This window comes from Chaetodon auriga, chromosome 1 (genome assembly GCF_051107435.1).
Source record: "Chaetodon auriga isolate fChaAug3 chromosome 1, fChaAug3.hap1, whole genome shotgun sequence".
NCBI classification, from domain to species: Eukaryota; Metazoa; Chordata; class Actinopteri; order Chaetodontiformes; family Chaetodontidae; genus Chaetodon; species Chaetodon auriga.
Genome location: NC_135074.1, coordinates 21,961,715 through 21,985,487, shown reverse-complemented (window position 1 = coordinate 21,985,487; position 23,773 = coordinate 21,961,715). Strand labels below are relative to the sequence as shown.

Here is a 23,773-nt window from a genome sequence, read left to right as displayed (position 1 = left end):
TCCTTAAACCCACAGCCCCATAAAAAGAACCAAAACAAATCAATGCAGGGAGTGGAAATGAATCCAAACTTGTATTGTGTCTCTCTTGTTGGATATTCGTGGGCCTGGGAGACATACAGTAACACCTGCTCACTCGCTCAGCTGCTGCTGACTGAGAGCCCCCCTCCCACCCCTTCTCCTCCCTCTTTCTCCTTCACGCACACACACTCCATGTAGCTCTGACATCCCAATCAGTGCCCCTCCACTGTAACCTCCAACCCCCTGACACACACACACACACAGATTCACATGCACACACTCCTCCCCGCCTGTCCCCTCTCGTCCCTGAGTTCAGACAGCCGCCTTGACAGCCAGTGACAAGTGCAGCTGGATCTGCTGCTGTCCATCATTGTGGACTGGCTTTCAGAAGAGCTCCGTCCTGCTACCAGGAGCTCCGCTGTCCTCTGCCAGAGACCCTGCCAGGACCAAACAAGGCAAGGCCAGGCTCTGTGGTGTGAAGGGGATGGATGGTACAGCAAGGGACATGAGAAGAAAACATGACACTGGGTGGACGGTCCATGGCCACAAGCATGTTGCAGGACTGTTGCCTTACATTCTGTGTAAGTGGCCTCGTACACACAATGTGTCTTTTAGAAAAACACTGCCATGCCCGAAACTGTACACACTAAAGCAGACTATATATATATATTGTATAAATAAGCAGCTATTATTCAGCGAGCTGAGAGTGTTGTCTTTCTGTCTGTGTGTTCGTCTGCCGGTGCAGCTGCTGGAACCAGATCTTTCTGCAATGTAAACCTGAGCTGAGAGGTGTGATGATTTTTGCAGCCTGTGAGGAGATAGCTTTAGAGTATGTGTGCATGTGTACAACTGGCAAAGAGCGCAATAAATGTGCACTGTGCAATGAAAAACAATGAAATCAATATGCGGCGCGGTTTATATATTTGTACAGAAATGTGTGTCTTTCTGCATTAGTACTACACACTGCTGTTAAGTGTAGTAAACATATGCATTCAATGAAAGCGTAAAGAGAGAGGGCCCTCTTCTATGTTCTAGCAAAGCAGATGTAAACCGTATTGTAGACTTAATGTGGCATTCATTGATTCTCAGTAACTCTCTTCTCTGTGTTTTTCTTTTTCTCGCTTTTAGCCGACTCTTAATGGATTACAAGAGAAAAGGAGACAGAAATTAAGCCTATCTGTTCTCTCAAACATGGAACCCAAACATAAGCCAATCAAAAGTGTTATTACAACTCCTCATGTACTGTATACAGCGGAGAGGTCGCTGCCGGAGCGGCCCACTCATGACACTGGGCTTCTGCAAATGACACGGGGGAAAGGGGTTATTAGTAAGTGATTAACCCTTGTTAAAATAATAAATACAATGCTGCCATCACTCTTCAAACCAAATAGCCACAGATCACAGTTAATACATCTGAACTTTTTGGACACCTCCCATACAGCTGCAAATGTACTGCAGTCATGAAACTAACATATTACATCACTTTCAAATAATATGCTTTTAATGCCAGCCGTCTACGAATCCAGTGTTTTCCTCCGCAAAACTCTCGCCACAGTCGGCCTCAGTCCGTGGTGTTAGCCCATTTCTGGGAGCTCGTGTAGATGCGTTCAACAGCTGGTGTCTGTATTTAAAGAGTGCCACTCTGGAGTGTGCTGCACGAGGGCCATTGACACAGTGATCCTCAAGAACACGAGGGGCACTCCGCTGTTTGCCCCATGCGAGACGCTCTGAACACAAACACACAAGGTTGTGGATCGAGGCAGACGGGGATGGCTGGTATAAATAGATGCAGCTATTCTCTCCTGAAGAACCCTAAACACACAAACAAGCTCTCTGTGCTGCTGAATTGGTCGGCTGCTTCCTGCAGGGAAGCGGCCATATGTTTCAGTAAACAACCTCTTTGATCAAATTTAGTGTGCCACTGTATGCAGTGAGTGCTGTGGGACTTAGACAAAGCATGCATCCAGATACACTTGTCCCCATATTGATTTGGTGATTGTCTGAAGCTTCACTCAAAGGAACAAGAGCTGGACACGCGTGATGAAAAGGTGGGTGACATGAAATCAAAATGCTTTCATTACTTTCTGTTTACAACGGAGCTATTTTTGTCACTTCCTCAAGAGGAGAGGAGAGAAGAGGGGAGGAGAGGAGGAGGATAAGGGGACCGTCCTGTCTGTGTCTGCTCCCACTGTGGGATTATAGACAGCTGTTTAATCTGACCAGCTACAGGAACAGGGCACACACATACACAACAGGCTCTGAATTTCACTTTTAATACATTAGGAAGTCTGCTCAGTCTGCCACCCCATCTGTGGCCATTTGTGCTCCCATTGTGCTTTGTGCTGAAGGACAAAACACTCAAACAGCGAAAAGCAGGAAGAGAGAGAGAGACTGGTATAGCAGGTAAAAAGAGCTGTGGTTAAGGTCCAGGGCTGGGCTGTGCTCACGCTCCTGGCCGCATAGCTCCACAGGTTTTTATCTGGCTCTCTGAGAGGAGCCACTTTGTGATCAATACAGCTGAGAGGAGATCTGCTCAGGATACACGTTGCTGTTTGTCCCAAACACTCACTATTGAATATCATGCTGAAAATAAAACACTACGATACAATCATTACCTACCTCTCTGCCGCTGCTGTGCCTGTCTCTGTTTCTCTGACTCTCTGAACAGCTGTATGTCTGCACATTTGACGTAATTGGGGCTTAAAGATTGCTCACCAAAGAAACAGTTTGCAGTCGGAGTTCTAAAAATGTTCTCTGCCTTTTACTCTTCCCTTGTGCCATGATGAAACAAGATGAAAAACAATTCACTGTGAGGCACACGAAACCACAGATCATGCACTGTACAACTGCACACACGCGTGCAGTGCACAGTGCTTCTTCTAGCTTTCTAAAGCCATTATGGGCTTTCATTATAGATTTCAGGACATATGCCTTCACTATAGCCCTTAAAAAGAAACACATACTCATCCAAATAAATACTATCATGTAATGACATGCCATTACAATGCCATTTAGATACATTCTGGTCGCATTTCACATTGGCTCTGTGTTAACTGCATGCATGTCTGTGTGTGTTATGTGTGTTCATGCTTCCACTGGAAATACAGCTGCAACTTATTAGCTTTAGCTAACCACTGCAGAACAGTCCCCTTTAAATCGCCCCTGTATATTCAATCTCTCGTACTCCGCAGAGAGTCTTGTCAGTGACCACATAGCCCTAAAACTCTCCCTCTGTCTCTTGCTCCTTACATCCCTCCCTCCCTCCCTCCCTCCCACTGTAATTCCCCCAGTCTCCAGGAATGCTGTTGTTTTTAATTTCTCCCAGCTGCTCTGGCTGGCTGCCCGGCCGCCTGCCTTCCCACATCTGTTCCCTATCAGGCCGCTGAGGAGTCCACACAAACAGAGCCTGAGCCCCAGGCCCCCAGCCTCCCACCAGGCCTTCATATCAAAACATAGGGATTGTAGCCTTGTGCCCTGGACCTAAGGCTTAGGGGTGCAGCACCTAGAGCAGCCTCCATTCTCACACTACCTGCCCAACTGCCATTAAAAAGACAACAGCTGCTGAGATCAGTAGCACAAGACTAATATGTCATCTTCCTGTGACCTAGAGCAATGTACAAAAAGTGCTTTCTGAGTGTCTGGTCTATATTTTGATATATGCCTTGTTATCAGTGTGAAGTCTCAACTATGTCACAGGTAACATGGGAGTGTGTGTGTGTGTCTGTGTGCGTGTGTGTATATTTGTGTGTCAGCACATGGGCTGCTTCTGCAGACAGATCCCAGACTCCACTTCATCTTGAGCTGATTTAGAGTTCAGAGGCTTTAAAGCCCTCACTAATGACAGGGTGGGAGACAGGCCTGTACAGTGCATGCACGCACGCACACACACACACACACACACACAAAAAGATACACAGACGTATGCACACATGCTCATATGTTTGCTGGATGCATATGCTCAGGCTGCGGACACAAACACATATTTTCCCCTATGTTACTTGAGATTCCCTGTGATAGTACACATGCAGTGCCGGCTGAGCAAACACGTTGAACAAAAAAAAAACAAACTCGGGGTAGGGGGGGGTGGAGGGGCTGGAGGGGTTCTCCTTAATAAGCACTGACAAAAGCCCTCCTGTCTTTGATCAGATTACCATGAGCAAATCAATGACAAGTCACCAGTTTTTCCAAGTCAAAAGCTTCAAACACCTCCTTTAGAATGGGTAAACTGGCAAAAAACACAAGGATAACTTGAAGACAGGCCGGGAGTGAGGATGGATTGAAGGCAATTTATCCAGAGCCAGAGGTGTTAAGGGTAGAGGAGTTGTACTTCTGTCTCTCTGAGCTGCAGGGATCCTGTCATACAGTGCTTATATCTGTGAAAGCTGTTATTGATGTAATTGTATTGAAGTTCTAGCGACCATCTGTTCTCCTTTGGGAGGGCCTGGCTCCTCTCGTCGGCAGTGAAGTGGTTATGTGCAGCATATCACTGCTGCCGACGTGCTCGCAGAGAAAAAACTTCCTTTTCAGATTTTCCCAACGGCTGCTAATAAAATCCAGATGCTAGACTGGAGCTGTTTCTGCCTAACTCCCTCACCGTTCCCTCCTCCTTCTCCCTCTCTATCTTCTGTCTTTCTACATCTCTTCTCTTAGTCCCCCCTCCTCCTCCTCCTCCTCCTCCTTTTCCCCTGTCCCTCTCCATTGCTAATCATTTATTTTGCTCTTTTCATCTACCTTTCCCCTTTTCGCTCCCTCCCATCTCCCCCCGGACCCATCCATCCTCGCCTCCTTCTTACTCTCCAGCCACTAACCCAGAGCCATTCCTAAATAAAGGAAAGTATTTGTGACATTCGGCCGAGGCAGCTGTGCCAAGAACAACTCCCTGGCTAGCCAGACACATCTGGAGTGTGTTAGAACTGCACTGGGCACCAGTACCAACACTGGCTATCCCACCACATGTATATACACAGAAAATGGTCACAAATACTTGACCATAAGAATCATATACAAACTAGACGGCACACAATTTCACAATGGCTAGCTTGTTGTTTTCCCATTGAGAACTGTAATTCTTGCTGCTTGCCAGGCAGCCCGGCAGCTGTATGCACAAATTCTCTGTTGTACTTGTTTCTGTGTTGAATACACTTCCTCAGCAGCAACAGAGGAGTACAGAGTTTAAATGCATAATTGTGCAAGTACACGACTACTTGTATGTATTCTGCGTATGCAGGTGAACTACATTGGGGTGCATGCATGTGCATTGTGCTTCTGTGTGTATCTGTATCTGCATGTGTGTGTTTGTGTTTGTGTGTGGCTCCAGGGTCTCTGTGTGAGAGGAGTTGAACACCTGAACATCAATAACTGTCATGTGCGCCACCTGGGACCCCACAGCCAGCTTGCACCATGGGCACACAGCCATCACCAGCACAGCTGCCACAGACAGAGAGAGAGAGAGAGAGAGAGAGAGAGAGAGAGAGGAGGGAGATATGGGGGAGGAAGTAGGAGACAAGGAGGAGACACACACACGGCTATATGAGGAGAGGCGACTGTGCATATGCATCTGGGAATGGGTCAGAGAGACAGAGAGGCAGACAGAGCCGAGCAGAGAGGAGGATTTGCATGAAGCTTCTGCTCTGCATGATAACTCTCCTTTGTTCCCTCTCATCGACATCTTCTTTTCCTCGTCCTGTCAGCCATGTGCCTAATTTTGCCAGCTGAGAGCTCTGCCTCAGGCTGCCGCGTTTCAACATCAGATCAGACTTTCTTTCGTCATTTCTCTCTCAGATGAGCTCAGTTAGTGGGCTCCATAAGACATGACACAATTCATTTTAATATCCAGTACACTGCTGTATGAAAAGGATTCTGCACAAGATTAAAACTTTGCCTGTGTTTTCAAGATCTGACCTGACCAAACCCAGCTGGTATTGCCAAATTTGAGACCTGAGTCCAACCCTTCAGAGTATGGTTTTGTTTTATTTCATCTATTAATGAGCTCAGCAGGCAATGCAATGCATTAGCTACACTTTGTCTATTTCCTTCTTCTCACTAAAGATTGCATATTTACTTGGCATGCATGGATGCATGTTTGGCACAGCGAGCATTAGAAAAATGAATTTCTAATTAATTACAGTTGTGAACAATCAAAGTGTTTGGTTTTAGAGTTCTGCTATCTGACCTGAGCACAACAGGCTTTGTCAAAAGTTGCTGGTAGCAGAACTTTAGCATCAAACCCAAACAATCAATAGTATGAAAAAATCTCATTCTAAATCACAGGAAATGACTACATTTGATTGTCTCTTTGATTGACTGCTTTACTCAATAACCAATAATGATCAATAAGTCATAAATACATACTTAAATAGCAATAAAAAGAAAAAACCTCTGTCCCTCTGTCAGAGCATGTTCACAATGAGTGCACTTACATAAATAAGCTCCCAGACCAAACACCTGCAGCCTCACCCAGCACCAATTAGCTCATCAGGCTTTTAATTACTCTGTTAATTGCATACAGGCAGCATGAAGGGCAGCCTGGGAATAGGGCAAGGGGGGCCTCCTGAGGACCAAATCTGACAAGCCTGACAAACAAAGAGGAGGTTTTCTACCAACAGCAGCCACAACAGAACAGCTCCGGAGGCTGGGAGGAGAAGCAAAAACAGGAGACAATAGCTTCAAGTGCCTCATCGGCAACGCCGAGTGATATCACTTCCTGTTCTGATCAGTCAGGCCGAGGCTGTGAACGGAGTGATGAGAGAGGCAGGGGAATGCAGAGACACGGAGGAGGAGAAGAAGTTGAAGAGAGAAAGGAGTGGGGCCATGTAAAGAGATTTATGCGTACATCTGTGAGCAGCTACACTGCATCTGGATTAGTTCATATTGGTCATAGGAGGAAAGGAGGTGGGGTGGGGAAGGCTGTGGTTGGAGGGGTGGGTGAGAGGAACAAGCGTGGGAATGTCCCACTGTTAAGTTTAGGGCATGTGGGCTTGCTGCATTTGTGGGAGAGTTAGGCTGGAGTCTCCACAGAGTGACCTGTCTGTCAAAGAGCTCTGCGATAACACAAACATCCTCTTTACTGGACGCACACACATGCAAGCAGGACCGCGAGGCAGCTTACATGAGAACAGCAACACTGGCATGAGAACTTCCATGTTTCTTTTCACCTCGTAATCGCTCTCAATCCATAGCAAATGTCTGCATCTATTGATCTTTTCAGTGTATCGGTCTGGCCGCCTGTCTGTCTCTCCCTCGCAGCAGATGTCCTCCCTCCGTTTCTTCCAGGAGCAGTGTTTGAGGAGGTGTATCCAGGAAACAGTGGCCGGCGCTCACTTCCTGTGTGACAGGTGTGCGATGGAGGCCTGACAGCTGCTGTCCTGCTCTCTCTTTCCCTCTCTGTACTCCTCTCTCCTCTTTCTCCCTCTTTCCAGCCAGCTGCAGCAGAGAGCAGCTCTGTTTGTTCTTACGTCACCGCTGCTGCCTGCTGATTTATGGAGCACAAAAGACTTAGATTTGACCCTGGCAACACACACACACACACATGCACACGCACGCACACACCACGGCAACTGCAGCATCTCTGTCCTTCCTCCTCATAAACCCTGACTCTTTACACGTGAGTGTGTGTTAAACGGAATGTGTGAATTGTGGCTGCCCATTTTTCTCCACGGCTCTCCCTCTTATGCTTTGTGCACCGTTAGGAACCTGACACTGAGCTGTCACTTACAGCTGAGATAGGAAAACAAACAGCAGATTAGTCATTCTCCCGCTTGATGTCATGTATTTAATTTCATTCTGTGTTAAATGTCTGCTCTGTCACTATGGAGCTGTCAGCGCTGACAAAACTGTCTGTAGCCTGAACTGCTCCCCAGCCAGCCAGCGCTCTCATGCCTCTTCATTTGGCCCACAGGCACAGTAACAATAGCTCCTGACATTAGCCAGGCATGGGTAGGGTGTTCTGCATTATCCTGCAGGACCCCATACGTTTCACACATACACACAAATTGACACACGCACACACAAACTACTGGGAAACAGAATGTGGCGGAGGGGGAGGGCGTTCATGTGACAGGTTAGAGAGAAGCTTTGACAGTTTCTCCATTTAGCCTACAGCCAGCTCATGCTGGAAGCTGCTGAAATAAATACCAGCTACTCCTCTGGGACACGAGCCGACTACAGGACGCCGTCACAAAAACAGAGCGAGCGGCTGGAGAAAAGAGAGCGACTGCGGTGCCAATAGCATGGTTATTATGCGAGCTAATTGGCAAATTAAGCTGACCCGCTGTCACGTCGCGGTCAAAGCAAGTGGACAGCAAACAGTGCTGCGAGTATAAAGGAACTGTTCTGTGAATCATAAGAAGTTTGAGGAAGTCTGTTAGAACAAGTCAGTGTATAAACAGTTTCATTCATTCTTCAGTGTACTGTATTAACATAGCTACCAATTAAAAGGTCAATTGTTGACAGGAAACTGTACTCAAGCAAGTTTCTATTTTTGATTTTCTTCAAAAGACTCGTAGTGTGTTTGATGATAGGTCTATCGATCCTCGTTCATCTGTTGCATTTTGTTTCACTATCATGATACGTACTTGTTTGTGAAATGAGAGCTTGTAACCTCAGGGGCTAAATGATCAAAGGGTAGGTCAATGTTTCTTCTTACTTTACCAACATCCTCTTAAATGTCGGCTGGTAACAACAGCATACTCTCACGCGATAAGGAGGTTCGTGACAAGCCTGTCATCTGCTCAGAAGGCGATCCTGTCAAAGGTAAGTCCATAGGCTGAAGCATAACCACAACACCTGTTTATGTGGAAGTCTACAGATACACGTAGAAACCTCTCAATAAATGATAACTCACAGAGGTCAAGACACATCGCTAATGGGGTGATCTCTCTCTGAGGCAGTACTTGAAAGGCAGAGTGGAAACCATCAAACACACCCCCTCCACCCTGCTGAGGTTCCTGGTGACTTTAAATGCCAGCCGATAACTGGCTCGTCAAAGTGACCGCTGCTCTTCGACACATCAATAAGGTCTCTGACCTTCCCCTCTCTGCACTTCAAATACCTCCGAGAAACTAAAATGTCCATTTCCTATAGTGAAAAAATGTACATACTTTATCTGAATTTTATCAGAGTTTGTTTGCATGTGTGTGTGCGTGTGTCTGTCTGTGCGTCTGTGTGTGTAGAGAGACACAGCGAGGCAGAGGAAGGAAGGCTGGAGCCGAGATTAAGGTCTGTACAACTAACTGGTAACACAACGGCACTCAATGGCTCAGCCTCCCATTTGAAGAGAGACGGAACCATCTGTGTGGCACAGGATCTGTTTCCAGGAGATAACGGCTTTTTTAATTTCACAAATACTGTATATGGAGAGAGAGAGGGAGCGAATGTGAGACGTGCCTTCCTTCCAAATCTCTGCATGCATGCTCCTCCGTTGCAGCACTTCCTCAGACGTCCAGAGAGGACTGCTTTGGAGTGGAGACCTTAATAACTTCAGTCTGTGTTCCTTTGTGCTTGTTTACTCGCTGCCTGTGATAAAGGCCTCAGCGTGGGGCAAAGGGAAAGGGAGGGAATCATTATATCAGGTAGCGGTGGCGATATGGACTTCCCATTTTCTCTGTTGGCCTGTCCATTTGGCTTGATTAAAACAGAGCTCAGCGCTACTGCAGATTAGCCCAGCTGTTTCCTGTGTCTGACTCTGATCTGAACACACTTCCTACCATGAAGTAGCCGTGGTGGGAGGTGAGAGGGTGCTTCCAGGAGAATGGGACAAGGAAGAGAAGAAGGTCAACAGAAGGTCCGGGGTCAGTGAGTAAGTAAAAGGTGAGGAGGGAGTGCAGGAGGTGAATCAGGCACTTGGCAAGGAAGGGAGGAGGAGGAAGGGTTTTTTTTTCCTTGGGTGAAGCAGTCAGCAATTCAGCTATAGGTATGGTACATGTGAAATCATCAATGTTGTGACATTTGTTTACAACTGCATTCATGGATGAGCATTTCTGTGCACTGGAAATGTGCCTCCCTTTTGAAAGGCGTAATTGAGGATGCAATTTGTCAGTGCTGCATATGCTGAAGTAATTTTAGTAAAATGAAGAGTCAATTCAACAAATAATTTCCAGAAATGCTCAGCCATAAATGTCACAGATAAGGAGCATTTCACCTGCTCTGCGTGCACGGGAACCGAGAGAAAAGAAACCTAATAATTCAAGTGGATCAAAACAGCGTTACAACATTTGTGTGTGACTATGTTACTATTGAGAACGCGAGAGGATATGTGCGCATGATGAGGAGCGAAAGAGCGATATTTTACACACACACACACACACACACACACACACATTTGGGGTTTTACTTGGCCTCCACCCTCTGCTCTGCTCCCACGCTGTGGCGTCAGCAGGCCAGCCATCCAGCGAGTGTGTTTCTCATTCCATCAAGATGTTGGGAAGCTGTTCGCTTCTCCGCTCTAGTCTCTGACATTCTCCATCTCCCCTGAGAGGCTGGGCAGCCTTGTCACAGTAATGTCAAACACATGTGGAACAGACCGGGGCAGAGCAGACACACACACACACATACACACACACACAGGGCAGGAGGCAGCCAGAACCACACTGGTCTTTCCCACTCTGTATTAGGGTAAACAGCAGGGAAACCATAGAGATGCAGCGTGGGGAAAGTCACTTCATCACTCCTGAAATCACTCACTTGCTCCTATATTTACACAAAAATGCACACATTTACACACTGATCTCATTAAACTCACTTCAACTGTACGGTCAGTGCACTATGTTTCTGCTGCAAATGACTGATGTTAATTTGCCATCCTGAAAACAGAAATACCAAAGAACTACCACCAACCCTCACACTGCAACAACTGCAACTCTCTCCTCTCATCCCAATTTAGTGGTCTGCCATTTCTTGCTGCTGTCATGAACACACGCTCACGGGGCGGCAATGGCAAGAACACTCGTACTGCCGGCAATTATGGCTTCCTCAGATTCTGCAGTTTTTCATCCCTCTGTAGCTATTTGTTCTCCGTGACACAAACTAAACAGAGGTCCTACTTTCCTCTCTCCTTTTGAAACTATCTTTATCTATTGGAGGCTAATGTTCTCAACCTGGAGGCAAAGCTGTGTGACTGCCTGCAATCAGCTAATCTGAGAAAAATAGTCCCCTATTCTTCAGTAGCACAAATAAATAGACAATTTGGAGTGCAGAGACACACCACTTACAATTGATCCCGGAAACATATTTACACATGTAAAAAGGCACAAATATGATGTCTACACACAAATCACCTTGTTTTGAGTCATCTGGTGTACTGTTTCTATAAGAATAGAGTGTCATTAGAGGAGGAAATTGGGCTCACTCCTTAATATGATTTATACACCGAGTCTCAGTCTATGTGAGGAGGTCGCTCATACACAAACATAAAAATAAATAGGCCACACACACACACACACACACACACACACTGTGTTGTTGTTGTGTTACTATAAACGCCCTGACGTAAAAGAATATACAGCAATGGCTTCTAACTTGGGGCTCAGTTTTTCTCAAGTGTTCATCAGTGAATCTGAAGAATGATGATTGGACAGACAGAAGAAGAAGAAGAAGAAGAAGAAGAAGAAGAAGAAGAAGAAGAAGAAGAAGAAGAAGAAAATCTGCTTCATTAAAGACTCTATTTTTCTCCAATATTTCACTTTTTTCTCTTTCCTGCTTAGTTTTACCTCTTAAACCTCTTTGGTTCAACTGTTCACCACTAACATATGATGAGGGGTCACGAGTTGACGCCGCTCTTTTTCACACATCTGAAGTGACGCTGGATAAATCTGTTGGTCGACTTTCACGGAGGCCATACGTACACAGCCACAAACACACCCAGGCCTGATGTCTTTGGCTTGTGTCGACCGCTTGGCTTGCCTTGTTTGTGATGGCCCAGGTGTCTGTGTTGTGCTGACCACCTGACCGGCTCGCTGTGCGCTCGCAGCTCACCGCCCACCCGAGGCCATCTGCTCCACTCATTAATTAGGAGAGAGCCAGTTTCACCTGCACTGCCCGCATTTAGATTACAATAATTACCACACACACAAAGCACACTCAACAAGCCCACACACTCATACAGTAAACAGATAAACACAGTGCCCAGATCCTGCAGCATCAAGTCCTTTTTTTTTTTTTACCTGCACCAGATGACGGGCACTGTTAGGTGGAGAAGATGAAAAACAGGAATGACTTTCACCATCCCCTGCATTTTTGCCATCAAATGCCTGATATGTGGCTAAACCATCTAGTGAACACTAGCACATGCAAGAGTACAGAAAATAGTGCTTTTGATACGTTGATGGTAAAACACTAGTCGTGATGTGTCTGAACTAGCAGCAAAGAGTCACAGAAAACCAAAACAAGATGATAAAAACCCATCATGAAGCAAAGGGAAGTAAAGTAAATCTTCTATCTGTCATTAAATAACAGCGACTCCATGCTGGCTCTCAGCCGGCTCGTGGCTTTGCCCGATTTTGTTTCTTCAAAGCAAAACAGGCGCTCTTGTTTTCTTATAAAGTCCTGTGGTATGTTTCTTTCTGTGTACAAAACAGAAGACATCCCATCCATGCACCTGTGGTAGATGGGAACTGAATAAACACTCGGCGGCTGGGGTCATAATGAATGGTCTGCCTTTTAAGAGAGCTACTTAATGATGAAGTGGGGACATCTGCCCGAGCAGGCGGCTGGCCGGGCCCGGCTGAGCGATGGGGCGGCCAGCGCTGGAAGGAGAGAGGCAGGGATGCTCGCTTGGTGGTGATGGAAGTATAATGTGCGGTGAGGCAGGGTGTCTGCACTGCGGTTTCACCTCTGCAACCACCCATCCATTGTTCGAGACTATTATCAACTGTTCAATTATTCAGATGATATTTACCAGGGCCAATTATACAGGGCCGTGTCCTGCAGAGAAAATGGCCTGAGTGTTTTACTGTTGCACTCACAGGCAGGAGAGTGCGCTGCTGAGGCTGTTCAAGTGGGGGTAGAAACCTTTGGCTGGACTTGTTTGTGTCCCCACACTCACAAGGGTTGCTATAAATTATCCACTATGATTCCAGCTTTCGCACTCACTTTTCAGCTTGTGTTTATTTCCTGCAGTTGCCAGAGTATTCTGTTGAACCATCCCTCCGCCTCCTTCTTTAATGTCTCCACAAGTTGATAATCACTACAGTAACACAAACGCCCTGCACTCACAGGAGAGGATCGGTCTTCCGGTCTCTTATTTCTGGTGATGCGCTACAGTATCATCAACAAGAGGTGGAGGGTTAGTCTGAGGCACCGTGGAGTTCAGCTCGGGTAAACGTCTAAACGCATCCCTTCACAACCACCACCTTCATCCAGTCCAGGTGGACGCAAAGTTCATAGGGACCAAAGATTTAGTGTCATCACTCTGTCTCAGCATCACTTTGATGTGCAGCACAGACTGATGGGGCAAACAACTCATGAACCCCCTAAGTCTCTCTCTGCTTCGCTCTCTCTCCACCTCTGATCTCTCACCACATTTCTTTCACTGCTAAGTAACAAAAAGGCAAATGAAAGGAGATAAGTGCACGTGTTGTGAGAATAATAATAGTTATAGTTATTATTATTAAGATTATTATAGACTCACTCCTCTGCCCTCTCCAACAGATGTCTGGCAGCGTCAGAAATGGGGTAATATGCTACAGTTTCCAGCACAGTCTGTATGTCCCCATCTCTACATCTATTATAAACAACATATAATAAGAAATGTGCTACTTCACCTGCAGAGCACGCATTTCCATGTATTTAATAATCCAAAGCATTTTTAGACAATTTCATGTCATAAGATGAAATTGAAGTGGATAAATATAAAGATAGACACAGGGGGGAAAAGCATTTTAAAGGATCTAGAAACAGTAACCTTCACTTTAACTCGCCGCTCTGACAGAGCTGCAAACATCACGCTGGTTAAAATGTGAGTTTGAACTTGACATATTTCAACAATCAAAGCCTTTAAATATGAAACACGTCTTCCATTAGAACAAATGATCGGGGACTGTTACAAAAACCGAAACCAGGCCTTCACTCTTACACTGCTTTTAAAAGCAATTCACACCAATAACAAACGAAATGTTCCCCCATGATATGCTTCAATTCAGTCGAGTTCGCAGGTCGCACTTACTTTGTGAAGGTCGAGGTCAGGCTGAGGTAATTGTAGCGGTGATAATCCACACCTAATAGTTTCTAAAACAGGTTGTATAGCGTCTCAATCCTCATCATTTGGATAAAAAAAGGGTAAAGCCGTTGCTAGACAGTGTGGGAAACTATTCAGGTGTTATCCCCTTTTTTTTTTAGTTCTGTTTTTGAAATATTGAGAGGAAAGAGAGGCAGAAGCCGAACACAAAAGAAAACGTTTAACTTTCCTTCGACAGTTCAAAAGGGTCTTGACTTTCCAGGTTCAATAAATTATGAGGTATTTCTCTTCTCACCTATATCGAAAAAGGAAGAAATAAAATCAAAGCCAGGGCTCTTGGGTCCTTAAGCACACTGATGTCTTTGGTTTTGCAGTTTTTTCTTTTTTTTTTTAAAAAAAAAAAAAAAGCAAACAGCTTCTTGTGTTTACGTGAAAAAAATCACAACTTGTCCCAGGCATGAAAATCCGCTCTCCGGCTCATTTTAATCATCCCAGATAGAAGACATAAAAGAACAAAAATACAGTTTCGGCCGCGAAAAACGTCCCTTCTGCTCGCAGTCCTTTTTGTTCTGCGCAAAGCAGACCAAACTATTCACCGGTCTCTGTGTGCTGAAGTCCACAAATCCACGCGTCTCCCATAGAAAAACGCAAATGATCAAGATGCGGCTCCTCCTGTCTGCAGGGTGCGTCTATTATTCCTTCTGTGGCAACTTTAAAACGCTCTTCTTTAGTTCACAGGTTAACCACCGTCCGTGGTGTCAGGAGCAAGTCCTCATACATCCGCTGGGATCAATTCGGCCCCTTTTCCTCTTTTAAAAACAGTTTCTTTGCAGCCTGTGGACAGTCTGCTACTCTACCGCCACGCTTCTCTGTACGGTCCGTCTCCTCCTCCGACGCGCCGATCCTCCGCCGACCTGCCCTCAGATGGTGCTGATACAAGATTCACTTCTCCCGAGGAAAATCACAGTCAGCTGAGCGCATTTCGACCTTTCTTTTCCCGTCAATGAACAATTTGGGGTTTTCAGACTTGCTGTTTTGTCTTCACTGATGAGTGGAGCGAACGGGCCCACACTGTACGCAGTAACCGCGGCTCTCTCCTCCTCCTCCTCTCTCTCTCTCTGTCCTCGCTGTAGCCTTCTGTCTGCGTTTAAACACCATCTGGAGATCCTAACCTCTCTCTCTCTCTCCCTCTCTCTCTCTCTCCCTCCCTCCCTCTCCCTCTCTCTCTCCCTCCTTCTCTCGGGCACCATCAGACGCAGGAGCTGGCAGCTATTGTACAGGAATCCTTTCAAAATTGAACAAGATCCAAAGTGAGGAGTACAAAATCTCACACTGGTACAAAATCATGAGGATTGTTTTGCCACAGGAGGCTGAGCAGACTGCACTGTATTACAAAAAAAAAATAAAAAAATACATGCATGAATGTTTATGGAACTTAATCAGTGCTGTGATGTATACACTTGCCTAAACATGTCTATTTTTACATTAAAAATACACTGAAAATGTGTAAATAATATACTTTGTGTGCATGCATGGGTTGCAAAATGTAGCTTCAAGTGTATTTTTATCCTGTGTAATTATTTCACATACCAAAACGGTCAAATCAGAAAGCAGTGGGAGCTGAGGTAAACCCAACTGTCTCACTGTCCCGCTGTCTGCCCGTGGGGGCCGCTGTTTCCTCATATCAGGACGACCGGGAAAGCAGAATTGAGTCCATCAGACTGCAGACTTCATTTATTTTATTATTAGCGCTTGAAAAAAACAAAACATACAAAACCAGCTCCCTGACAGCTGAATGAATGCATGTGAACACACACCAGTAAATATTACATAGCTTGTAAAATGTGTAAAGCTTTCTTGGTGTTGTCAGACAGGAAACAGTCAGCTGGGTGGACTGATTTATTTATTTATTTTCAGGGACAATGCACATTGATCAACATCACTGTGAATGTGTCAGTGCTAGTCAAAAGGCAGACGGACGGACGGATGGATGCAATGTTCCCTTTTTATTGCTCTGCATGCGGGCTATTATTCGCATCTGTGTTGCTTGTTTTAATGAGTGCCTGACAAAGTAGCACATAGTGTTGTCTTACCGTGTATACCACATATTAGCTTTACCAATAGTGAAATTCCCATTTCATTATTGCTGCACAGTTATATTCTATTTCATTGAGTTTTATTCCTTTTAAGGTGACAATGTAACATTCATCCAAGGACTACAGATTAGGCTCCAAATTACAATCACTATGTATTTTGGTTGATCTGTCTCTTCAGTGTCTTAGAAAATACTGATAAAAGGCCATCACATGTTTCCAAAGACAAGGGGATGTGTTCAAATTGCTTAATTTGACTGACCAACAGTCCAAAGCCAAACAGAGAAACGTGTCAAAAAGAGAAAAACTGTTGCAGATTAATTTTCTATCAATTGATTAACCATTACAGCTCTCCAGTAATGTCTATTAATGTGCCACCACTAAAACAGAGAGACATACAGCGTCTACAGAGAGCGAGGCAGGTACATCTGGTGTGTCTATAGTGAGAATCCTCCACCTGTCCACACTGGACTTTTTGCCCCACTCACCTGCCCTCTCTCTCCCTCTGGCAGACACACACACACCCACACACACCCACACATACACACATACACACGCACATAGCCATGGAGGTGGACAGAAGACAAAGCTGACACCCTCCTGACCCCTCCTGTGTCTGCAGAACAAACAGAACCAGCTTGTAAAGTACACACAGACAGCTGCTCTGCCCTAACTCCAGTCTCACCAGCCTCGCCAGCTCCAAACACAAATGCTGCCTTCACATGGAGCTGGGAGGACGTTTTAAAAAATGCTCCACTACTGATTAAATAATGCGAACGAGCGGGGGGGAAGCCCGAGTGCTCTTTTATTGGAGCGTATCCCTGCACGACCCATGAGAAGGGATAACTTCAGGTAACCTGTGGTCCTGGTTCATACCACAATATGTAGATTTACTGTACAGCTGCTGCTGTAAACATGGTCAAACTCACACACACACACTGAAACAAACTGACATTACACACATAAACAGATGCACAGGCCATTACATGCTGGGTCTGTCAGAGGCAGCGTGTGTAGTGTACCGTGGTGGAAGCACGGTTGTCACAGAGATGGATGGAGTGTTTATGAAACTCACTCTCTATATTTTTCTGTTATGGCCCTCGGTGGCCCTATACACATGCAGCAGTATGTGTGTGTATGTGTGTGTTTGCCTCCTCAGTATGTTACTGTAGGTGGCTTATTTGTTTCCTGTGCAGCATACTGAAAAGGCAAGAGGTGTGTGAGTGTGTGTGAGTGTGTGTGAGTGTGTGTGAGTGTGTGTGGCCTTGAGTGACAGAAAGGTTGGCGATGGGGGTTGCATCCAAAGAAAGGATTCCTGTCAAGGTGACAGCTCCAAGATTGACAGGATGCTATTCTCCTCGGGAACGGCGTCAGTCAACCTGTCAGCCTCCCTGTACGACAGCCTCTCTCGCCTCTTAATTTGGCCTTTTGTTGAGCGGTCACTGGGTTAGCTCTGACACTCCATGTGGCCGTCCTGATAAACTGCACAATGAAACACACACACGCGGTGGGAACTCGCCTCGATGAACTCTCAGTGCCATAATACGGCAACTGGAAGTCTCTTTCATGGCATTAATGACAAAAAAAAAAAGCTTTGTCTTTCTTTCACGCCTCTATCTCTCTGTCACCTCACAAACACACCCCGACCACCACCATCACCAACACCCTGCTCTGGACTCTTGACAGCATCTCCCGGATGGTTGAGCACTATCTGAGCTACAAGAACCAGGTTCGGTCATTGTGCTGCTATGGAAATGATTATTTCTGTGTGTGTCTGTCAGGGTAAAAGCAGGAGAGAAAGGGAGAAGTTTGCAGCATTTCCTCCACTCACACATTGTAAATCCTTTCCTATAGTGGCAGACACAGGCTAGTGTGTTGAAATGAGATAAGGCTGTGAGCCGACTGAAAGGAACCATGGACCATTGTGTTCCTGCGCTCTTCTCTCGTCTCCTATCGTCTCCTCTCTCCACCTTCAACAGACCACGCGCTTAAGCTAGTTGTCATTAAAGTGTAGGTTCTGGGCAGAAAAACAAAAGAGCGCATCTCAGTTGATCAAAACAGCATAAAAAAGTTCTGTAATGCTGATTGAAATGCTGATAGAAACGGTTGGGTTTTTCTTTGAGTCACACGCACGCTCTGTGAACATGGGTTTTGTAATTTAAGCTCTGCGTCTGCCTCTGATAGCGTGCTGAAGAGGATGTTTTTCTCTCACTTTGTGTGTTAACATCTTCGCTTGTCCTCAAGCCGCTCCATAATGTTATGAAAGAGGATGAGACAGAGAGTCTTTCTGTAATACGCCGTGGTGTAACGGATCATTGACCCACCCACTCAAGCACGTACGCTGGAATGCTGCTTTTACAAATTGCACCCATAGACCCCCTGACATTTTGTTTGCAATTGAGCGGCAAAGTGTCGGTTGTTTGAATCATCCAGACATGATGGGAATTCAAAATTCAATCCACGCTCTTTGGAAAAAATAATATGCTTGGAGATACTTGACTTCCAGGGTTGTTTCTGCCACAGAACGACTCCAATAAGAGCACTACACAATGCATTACTGTAGCTATTCCAGCAGGTAGGACTATTTGTCTGTTCAGATTTTTTTTTTTTTTATTGCAAATACCAATGTATATCCAATTGCAGTGCCTAAATCATATTCCACATCTTAAATATTTCATAAGCTTACAAGCTTTATTTTCTAAGCCAAGCAAAACATTGTTTCCTGAGAGATGAGGAAATTGAGGCTAAATTCCAGTGAAATTCCTTCATTATATGAAAGGCATTCATGTTCTTACAACCAAAATTAATCTGGAAATACAGAAGAAGCAAAAAATATCAAAAGACTGGTTATTTTTATCTGCAGGAGGATTTTAGGATGACCCATGTTTGGACTTGCATCCATGTACAGTAAGCACATGCATCTGCGTCTCTTCTTTGGTCAGACTGAGTGAGAACGCTGAGCGCAGGGTCACAGCTGACCCACAGAAGTGCAAACTGACAAAGGAGGAAGTGACACCTGATTATATCAAGTGTTGACTCAAGAACAGGATATGCAGCCTGAGCGCAGAGGGAAACGGACAGTAAAAACTCCTCAGTATGCAGGTGAGTACACCCCCGTGCATTTACATGAGAAAGTCACTGCTATATATGACTCTCTTTCCCAAGAGACAATATGTGTGTGCGCGCTTGTGTGTGTGTGTTTGTGTGTTTGCAGACAGTTGGTGGTGCTGGCACTGGAGATAGTGAGTAGAGGGGGATGAGGCACTGAATCAAGTTGTGAACATCTGTTCCTCATAGAAACCACAAAGCTGGTGCGGAGGAAATGGAGAGGGTAACTTCTCTCTCCTTCTCTCTCATCACCACCTTGCCTCTCCTCCCACACATGCCCCTCACCTTATTTTTCCTTCCTTATTTACTCAGTTTTTCTTCCTCTTCTTGCATCATCATCATCAACATCCATCTTTTCCTGCATTTTTAAATGATTCGCTTGCACATGTGCCAGAGATAAAGGAAAGTCATCATTACACAACAGATCAATGAAAAAGAGGACGTTAGAGTTTCATATCTACATTAAGGTTGTAAAGTTTTAGTACAAAATGTGTCTCATTTCTGGTCGGTCATTCTGGTTTTATTAACATTGTTCATCAGCTTAGCCAGCTGCTGAGATATGGTGACATGGCAAAATTGCAAGACAAGCCACTGATATGTAGAGCTGGGATAAAAGATGAAATGTCCACAGAATCATCAAGCAGTATGTATGGCAGCTATTCCAACCCCAGATGCACAAAATACATCAGATATTACCATATAAATAAATTAAAAAAACAGACACTGCCATCAAAATACTCTTAAAATCGTCAAGAGACCTGGACGACAATTCATATGATAAATCAAAAAGTGGCATCAAGTGACAATGTTGTGTACTCATGCGGTTCCATAAAAGTTATCTCTTTTTGTGAGAGAAAACTGTAAAGAATAGCCTATTCATAGCTATGGAGGATTAGCATTGGCACAAAATTATGAAGTCTATGATACAGCAGACATGAGCCAAGGCTTTGTTAGGGATTCACAGCACCTTCTCTCTCAAAGTCCCTTGATTTAGTCCTTGCTCCTTTTCTTCCTCTCTCCATCTCTCTCATTGCCTTCCTCCCTCTATCTGGGCCTGCTGTGAGGGTGTGCTGGTGCTGGGTGGCAGTTCCTTATTGTAGAGTGTCTATATGAGAGTGTGTGTGTGTGTGTGTGTGTACGCGTGTGTGTGTGTGTGTGTGTCTGTCTGTATGCTGTGTGCGGCTGATAAGACCCAGGGAGAAGAGCCAGCGTGCCGACATATTCTTGCCACCGCGGTTATCGCCCGTCGCAGCTGTGCCTGAGCTCTGCGACATCTGCTCCCTCACAGGAAGCCTATGCTGCAGCTCACAACACCTTGCACGCACACACACACACACACACACACACACACACACACACACACACACACAGACACACAGACACACAGACACACACACAGACACACAGACACATGCATGAACCCATACATCGCTACTGCTTCTCCATATAGTGTGAACATATTGGTGGACTTCACCCCCCCCCCCCCCCGCGCACACATGCACGCATGCATGCACGCACACACACACAAACAGTTATATCAGGTAAACTACTTGAGACAAAGAGCTGGGTTCACATTTTGATTTCCTCAGTGTATGTATTTGCGTGTGTGTTTGTGTGTGTGTGTGTGTGTGTGTGTGTGTGTGTGTGTGTGTGTGTGTGTGTGCGCGCATCGAAAGGGTTGGAGCACTGACACCAGAGTTCTACTGGGTTTTTATCACAGAATTACAGGGGGGATGCTTATGACTAAGCCTAATTATAGAGGCCTTATCGCTGCGACGTTCACAAAGCTCATTACTGCCAAGAGACGGCAGGCGCTGCAGGTAATTCACTCCGTTGGGTATTAGTCCTTGCTCTGGCTTACAGTTTCTACATATTTAGAGTCTATAAAATTGGGCCTTTAATGTCTGATTCTTAATGCATCTCTCTTTCCTCGAACCCTTTGCTGATTTAAGCGACGGTTTTCATTTTTACCTAAAGGCACTTCTTCAGTGTTTTCAGAGCTTTAAGAATCAATTACATTTTTTTTTCTTCCCTTTCCTTTTTTCCCGGATGTCTTTCAAGTATCCCTCATCTGTCTGCAAAATGCTCCCTTAAAAGTTTTCCCTCTGTTGCTCTCTGTGGCCCTCATGACCCACATTTGTGTTATGAAGCCACCGAGGCTGAGCAGCAAAACTCCAGAGTCTAGTTCTGTTCCCTGCAGCTATATGGGGAAGCCCAAAGGAAGACCTCCCCACCCACCCCGTGCTCTAAAACCCTCCTTCCCCTTCCTTTTCAGTGCCACAGGACGAAAGTGCTCCACTGGGCTTGTTAACGCTCATGACCTGTGCTTGACAGTCCATGTGAAGACCATAATACATGACATTGAGAGGATGCTGCAAAGTTAAATTGCACTTGCTGGCAAATGTAATCCTGATTCATGCTAAATTCACTGAGAAACAGGTTATTGTACACAAAAAAAAGTAATTTAGATGGTAATGTTTGATGTCATTCTAACCTTGAAAGACCAGTTTCAATCAAATAACAGGTCTACCAGCAAGATGAAAAAAACCTCACAATGCCCTTATAGCATGTGGCGCTAAGTCAACACAAACTGATTATCCGTCAATCACTCCAACTTAATGAGGAGACCTGACAGCTGCGGGACCCTCCATCACTCATCACTGTAACACACTGCCAACAGATTTCATAAAACAGGTTCTGTAAGATGACAAGCTCCTACCTTCACTACATCTGTAGAGGCTGCTGGTTGCCAGGTTTGGATCAAGGTTTCCAGGCTGGAGCCTGTGGGCAGTGTGTTTATCCCTCAGCTCTCTGTGGCTGATCAGTGTGACCGTGGGGACACGTGGAACAAAGGCTGGAGCAGAGGAAGTCCCAGCTCCCAGGTCGGCCTTCTTCTGGCGCTCCAAGTAGACCTCAGCAGACATGTTCGGATGCTAGAAATCACACCTGGTAAGAGCTCAACTTTTCTTTGTGAGGTGAGGGGTTTCAAGGTTAGGTGACACACTGTTTGGGTCTCTAGGCCCAAGCAGTGTAGCAAAGACACACAGAAGCAATGTTAAAAAGCTCTACAAGTGCCAAAACGCTACAAGGCTTTCCTGCTGGACCTTCTCTTCCATGTGTCCTTGAGGCTTTGCATGTTTTTCCTCATAATATTTAGCCAGTTTGCCTTTGAGGCCCCAGTGGATCACTGTATGACCCACTGAAGTGCCATGCAAGGGCAGAGACTTTGCTGAAGTTAAAGCTCCAAACAGAGAAAAAGCAAAAAACAGCCAAAAGTTGCTTCCTTTTCTTCCTTTCACCTCCTTGTCAAAGGCTTTGGTCCTTGTTGTGTTATTGTCAGGAAATAACTTAGCATTAGAAAGATGTCTGATGATGTCTCACGATGAACAGTCTTCAGCCAGAAGTCTCCTTTGCTGTCTCCTCAACATGTAGTTGACACATCTTTTCTGTATATCTTCCTTTCTTTCTTCTTTTTTTTCCGTTTTCCTGGGTCTCTCAATCTCTCTCCATTCCCCTCCAGCACAGTGTGTGTGACAGTCTGTGTGTATGTCAGTGGCAGGTCAGTTTGTCTCGTGGCTCTGGCTGAGGGGCTGTGCTCTCAGCTGAACCCTCCTCCTGCCCTGCCTGCCACTGCAGCTCAAAGGAGAAGTGTGTGCGTGTTAGTATGTTATAGTGTTTGTGTGTGTGTGTGTGTGTGTGTGTGTGTGCGCGCGCGCATGTGTATGTGAGTTTCTGTGTGTAGCAGGGCCGCAGTCCCAGGGGAGGCCAGGCAGCAGTGCTGGCTGTGGTGATAGCAGCAGACAGCAGCAGGCAGCAGGACCTGGGCCTCCGTCTGGGCTTCCTCTGTCAGGAACCAGCTGTGTCTGCGGCCAGCAGCCACTCCTTCCCTCCTTGTATCCTCCATTCTAAGCCTCCCAGCATCCTTTGCTTCTGTGCACCTTGCTCAGTGGACATAATGACACTGTCTGTTGTCCCACATCTAAAAACTCGTCCTTCTTATGGACCGTCGGCCGATCCTTAGGGTTTGTGTGCGGAACTTGTCTTTCCTAACATCAAATGAATCGCTCCAACTTCAGGCTTTTTGTACTGTGTTGTCATGATTTTTTTTAATCAGCGCTTCTTCATTTTCATTTTCTTTTTTGGGGCATTTTGTGTGTGCAAAATAGCTCACAGCAAAACGTAACAGGATGTGCAGCTATTGTGGTTTCGCAGTTGAATAATACTGAATGATGCTTACCATTTCACCAGAAATTCACACCACAATTTTTGTTTTGTTCCAGTTTGACGTGGGCACCTATTCTCGCACTGATTACTTAACAGTTTCCCAAATTTCCCCTGCGTGGGATTAATAAAGTCTTATCTTTATATTTCAAATGAGGTTTTT

The 23,773-nt window shown here is 45.5% G+C and overlaps 1 protein-coding gene across 9 annotated transcripts in view; it reads right to left on the bottom strand.

Annotated features, from left to right (window-relative positions):
- Window positions 1–22,613, bottom strand: part of cbfa2t3 (CBFA2/RUNX1 partner transcriptional co-repressor 3) — a 41,540-nt gene extending 18,927 nt beyond the window's left edge. For 7 of the 9 annotated variants that reach the window (XM_076729849.1, XM_076729864.1, XM_076729873.1 and 4 more), the window contains exon 1: window positions 22,109–22,613. In XM_076729849.1, the coding sequence (XP_076585964.1) occupies window positions 22,109–22,313 (205 nt within the window). In that variant the 5' untranslated portion in view covers window positions 22,314–22,613. Of the gene's footprint in view, window positions 1–14,176; window positions 15,310–22,108 lie in introns of those variants that run through there. The other 2 variants (XM_076729897.1, XM_076729907.1) reach the window with 2 other exon arrangements.
- Between the last annotated feature and the right edge of the window lie 1,160 nt (window positions 22,614–23,773).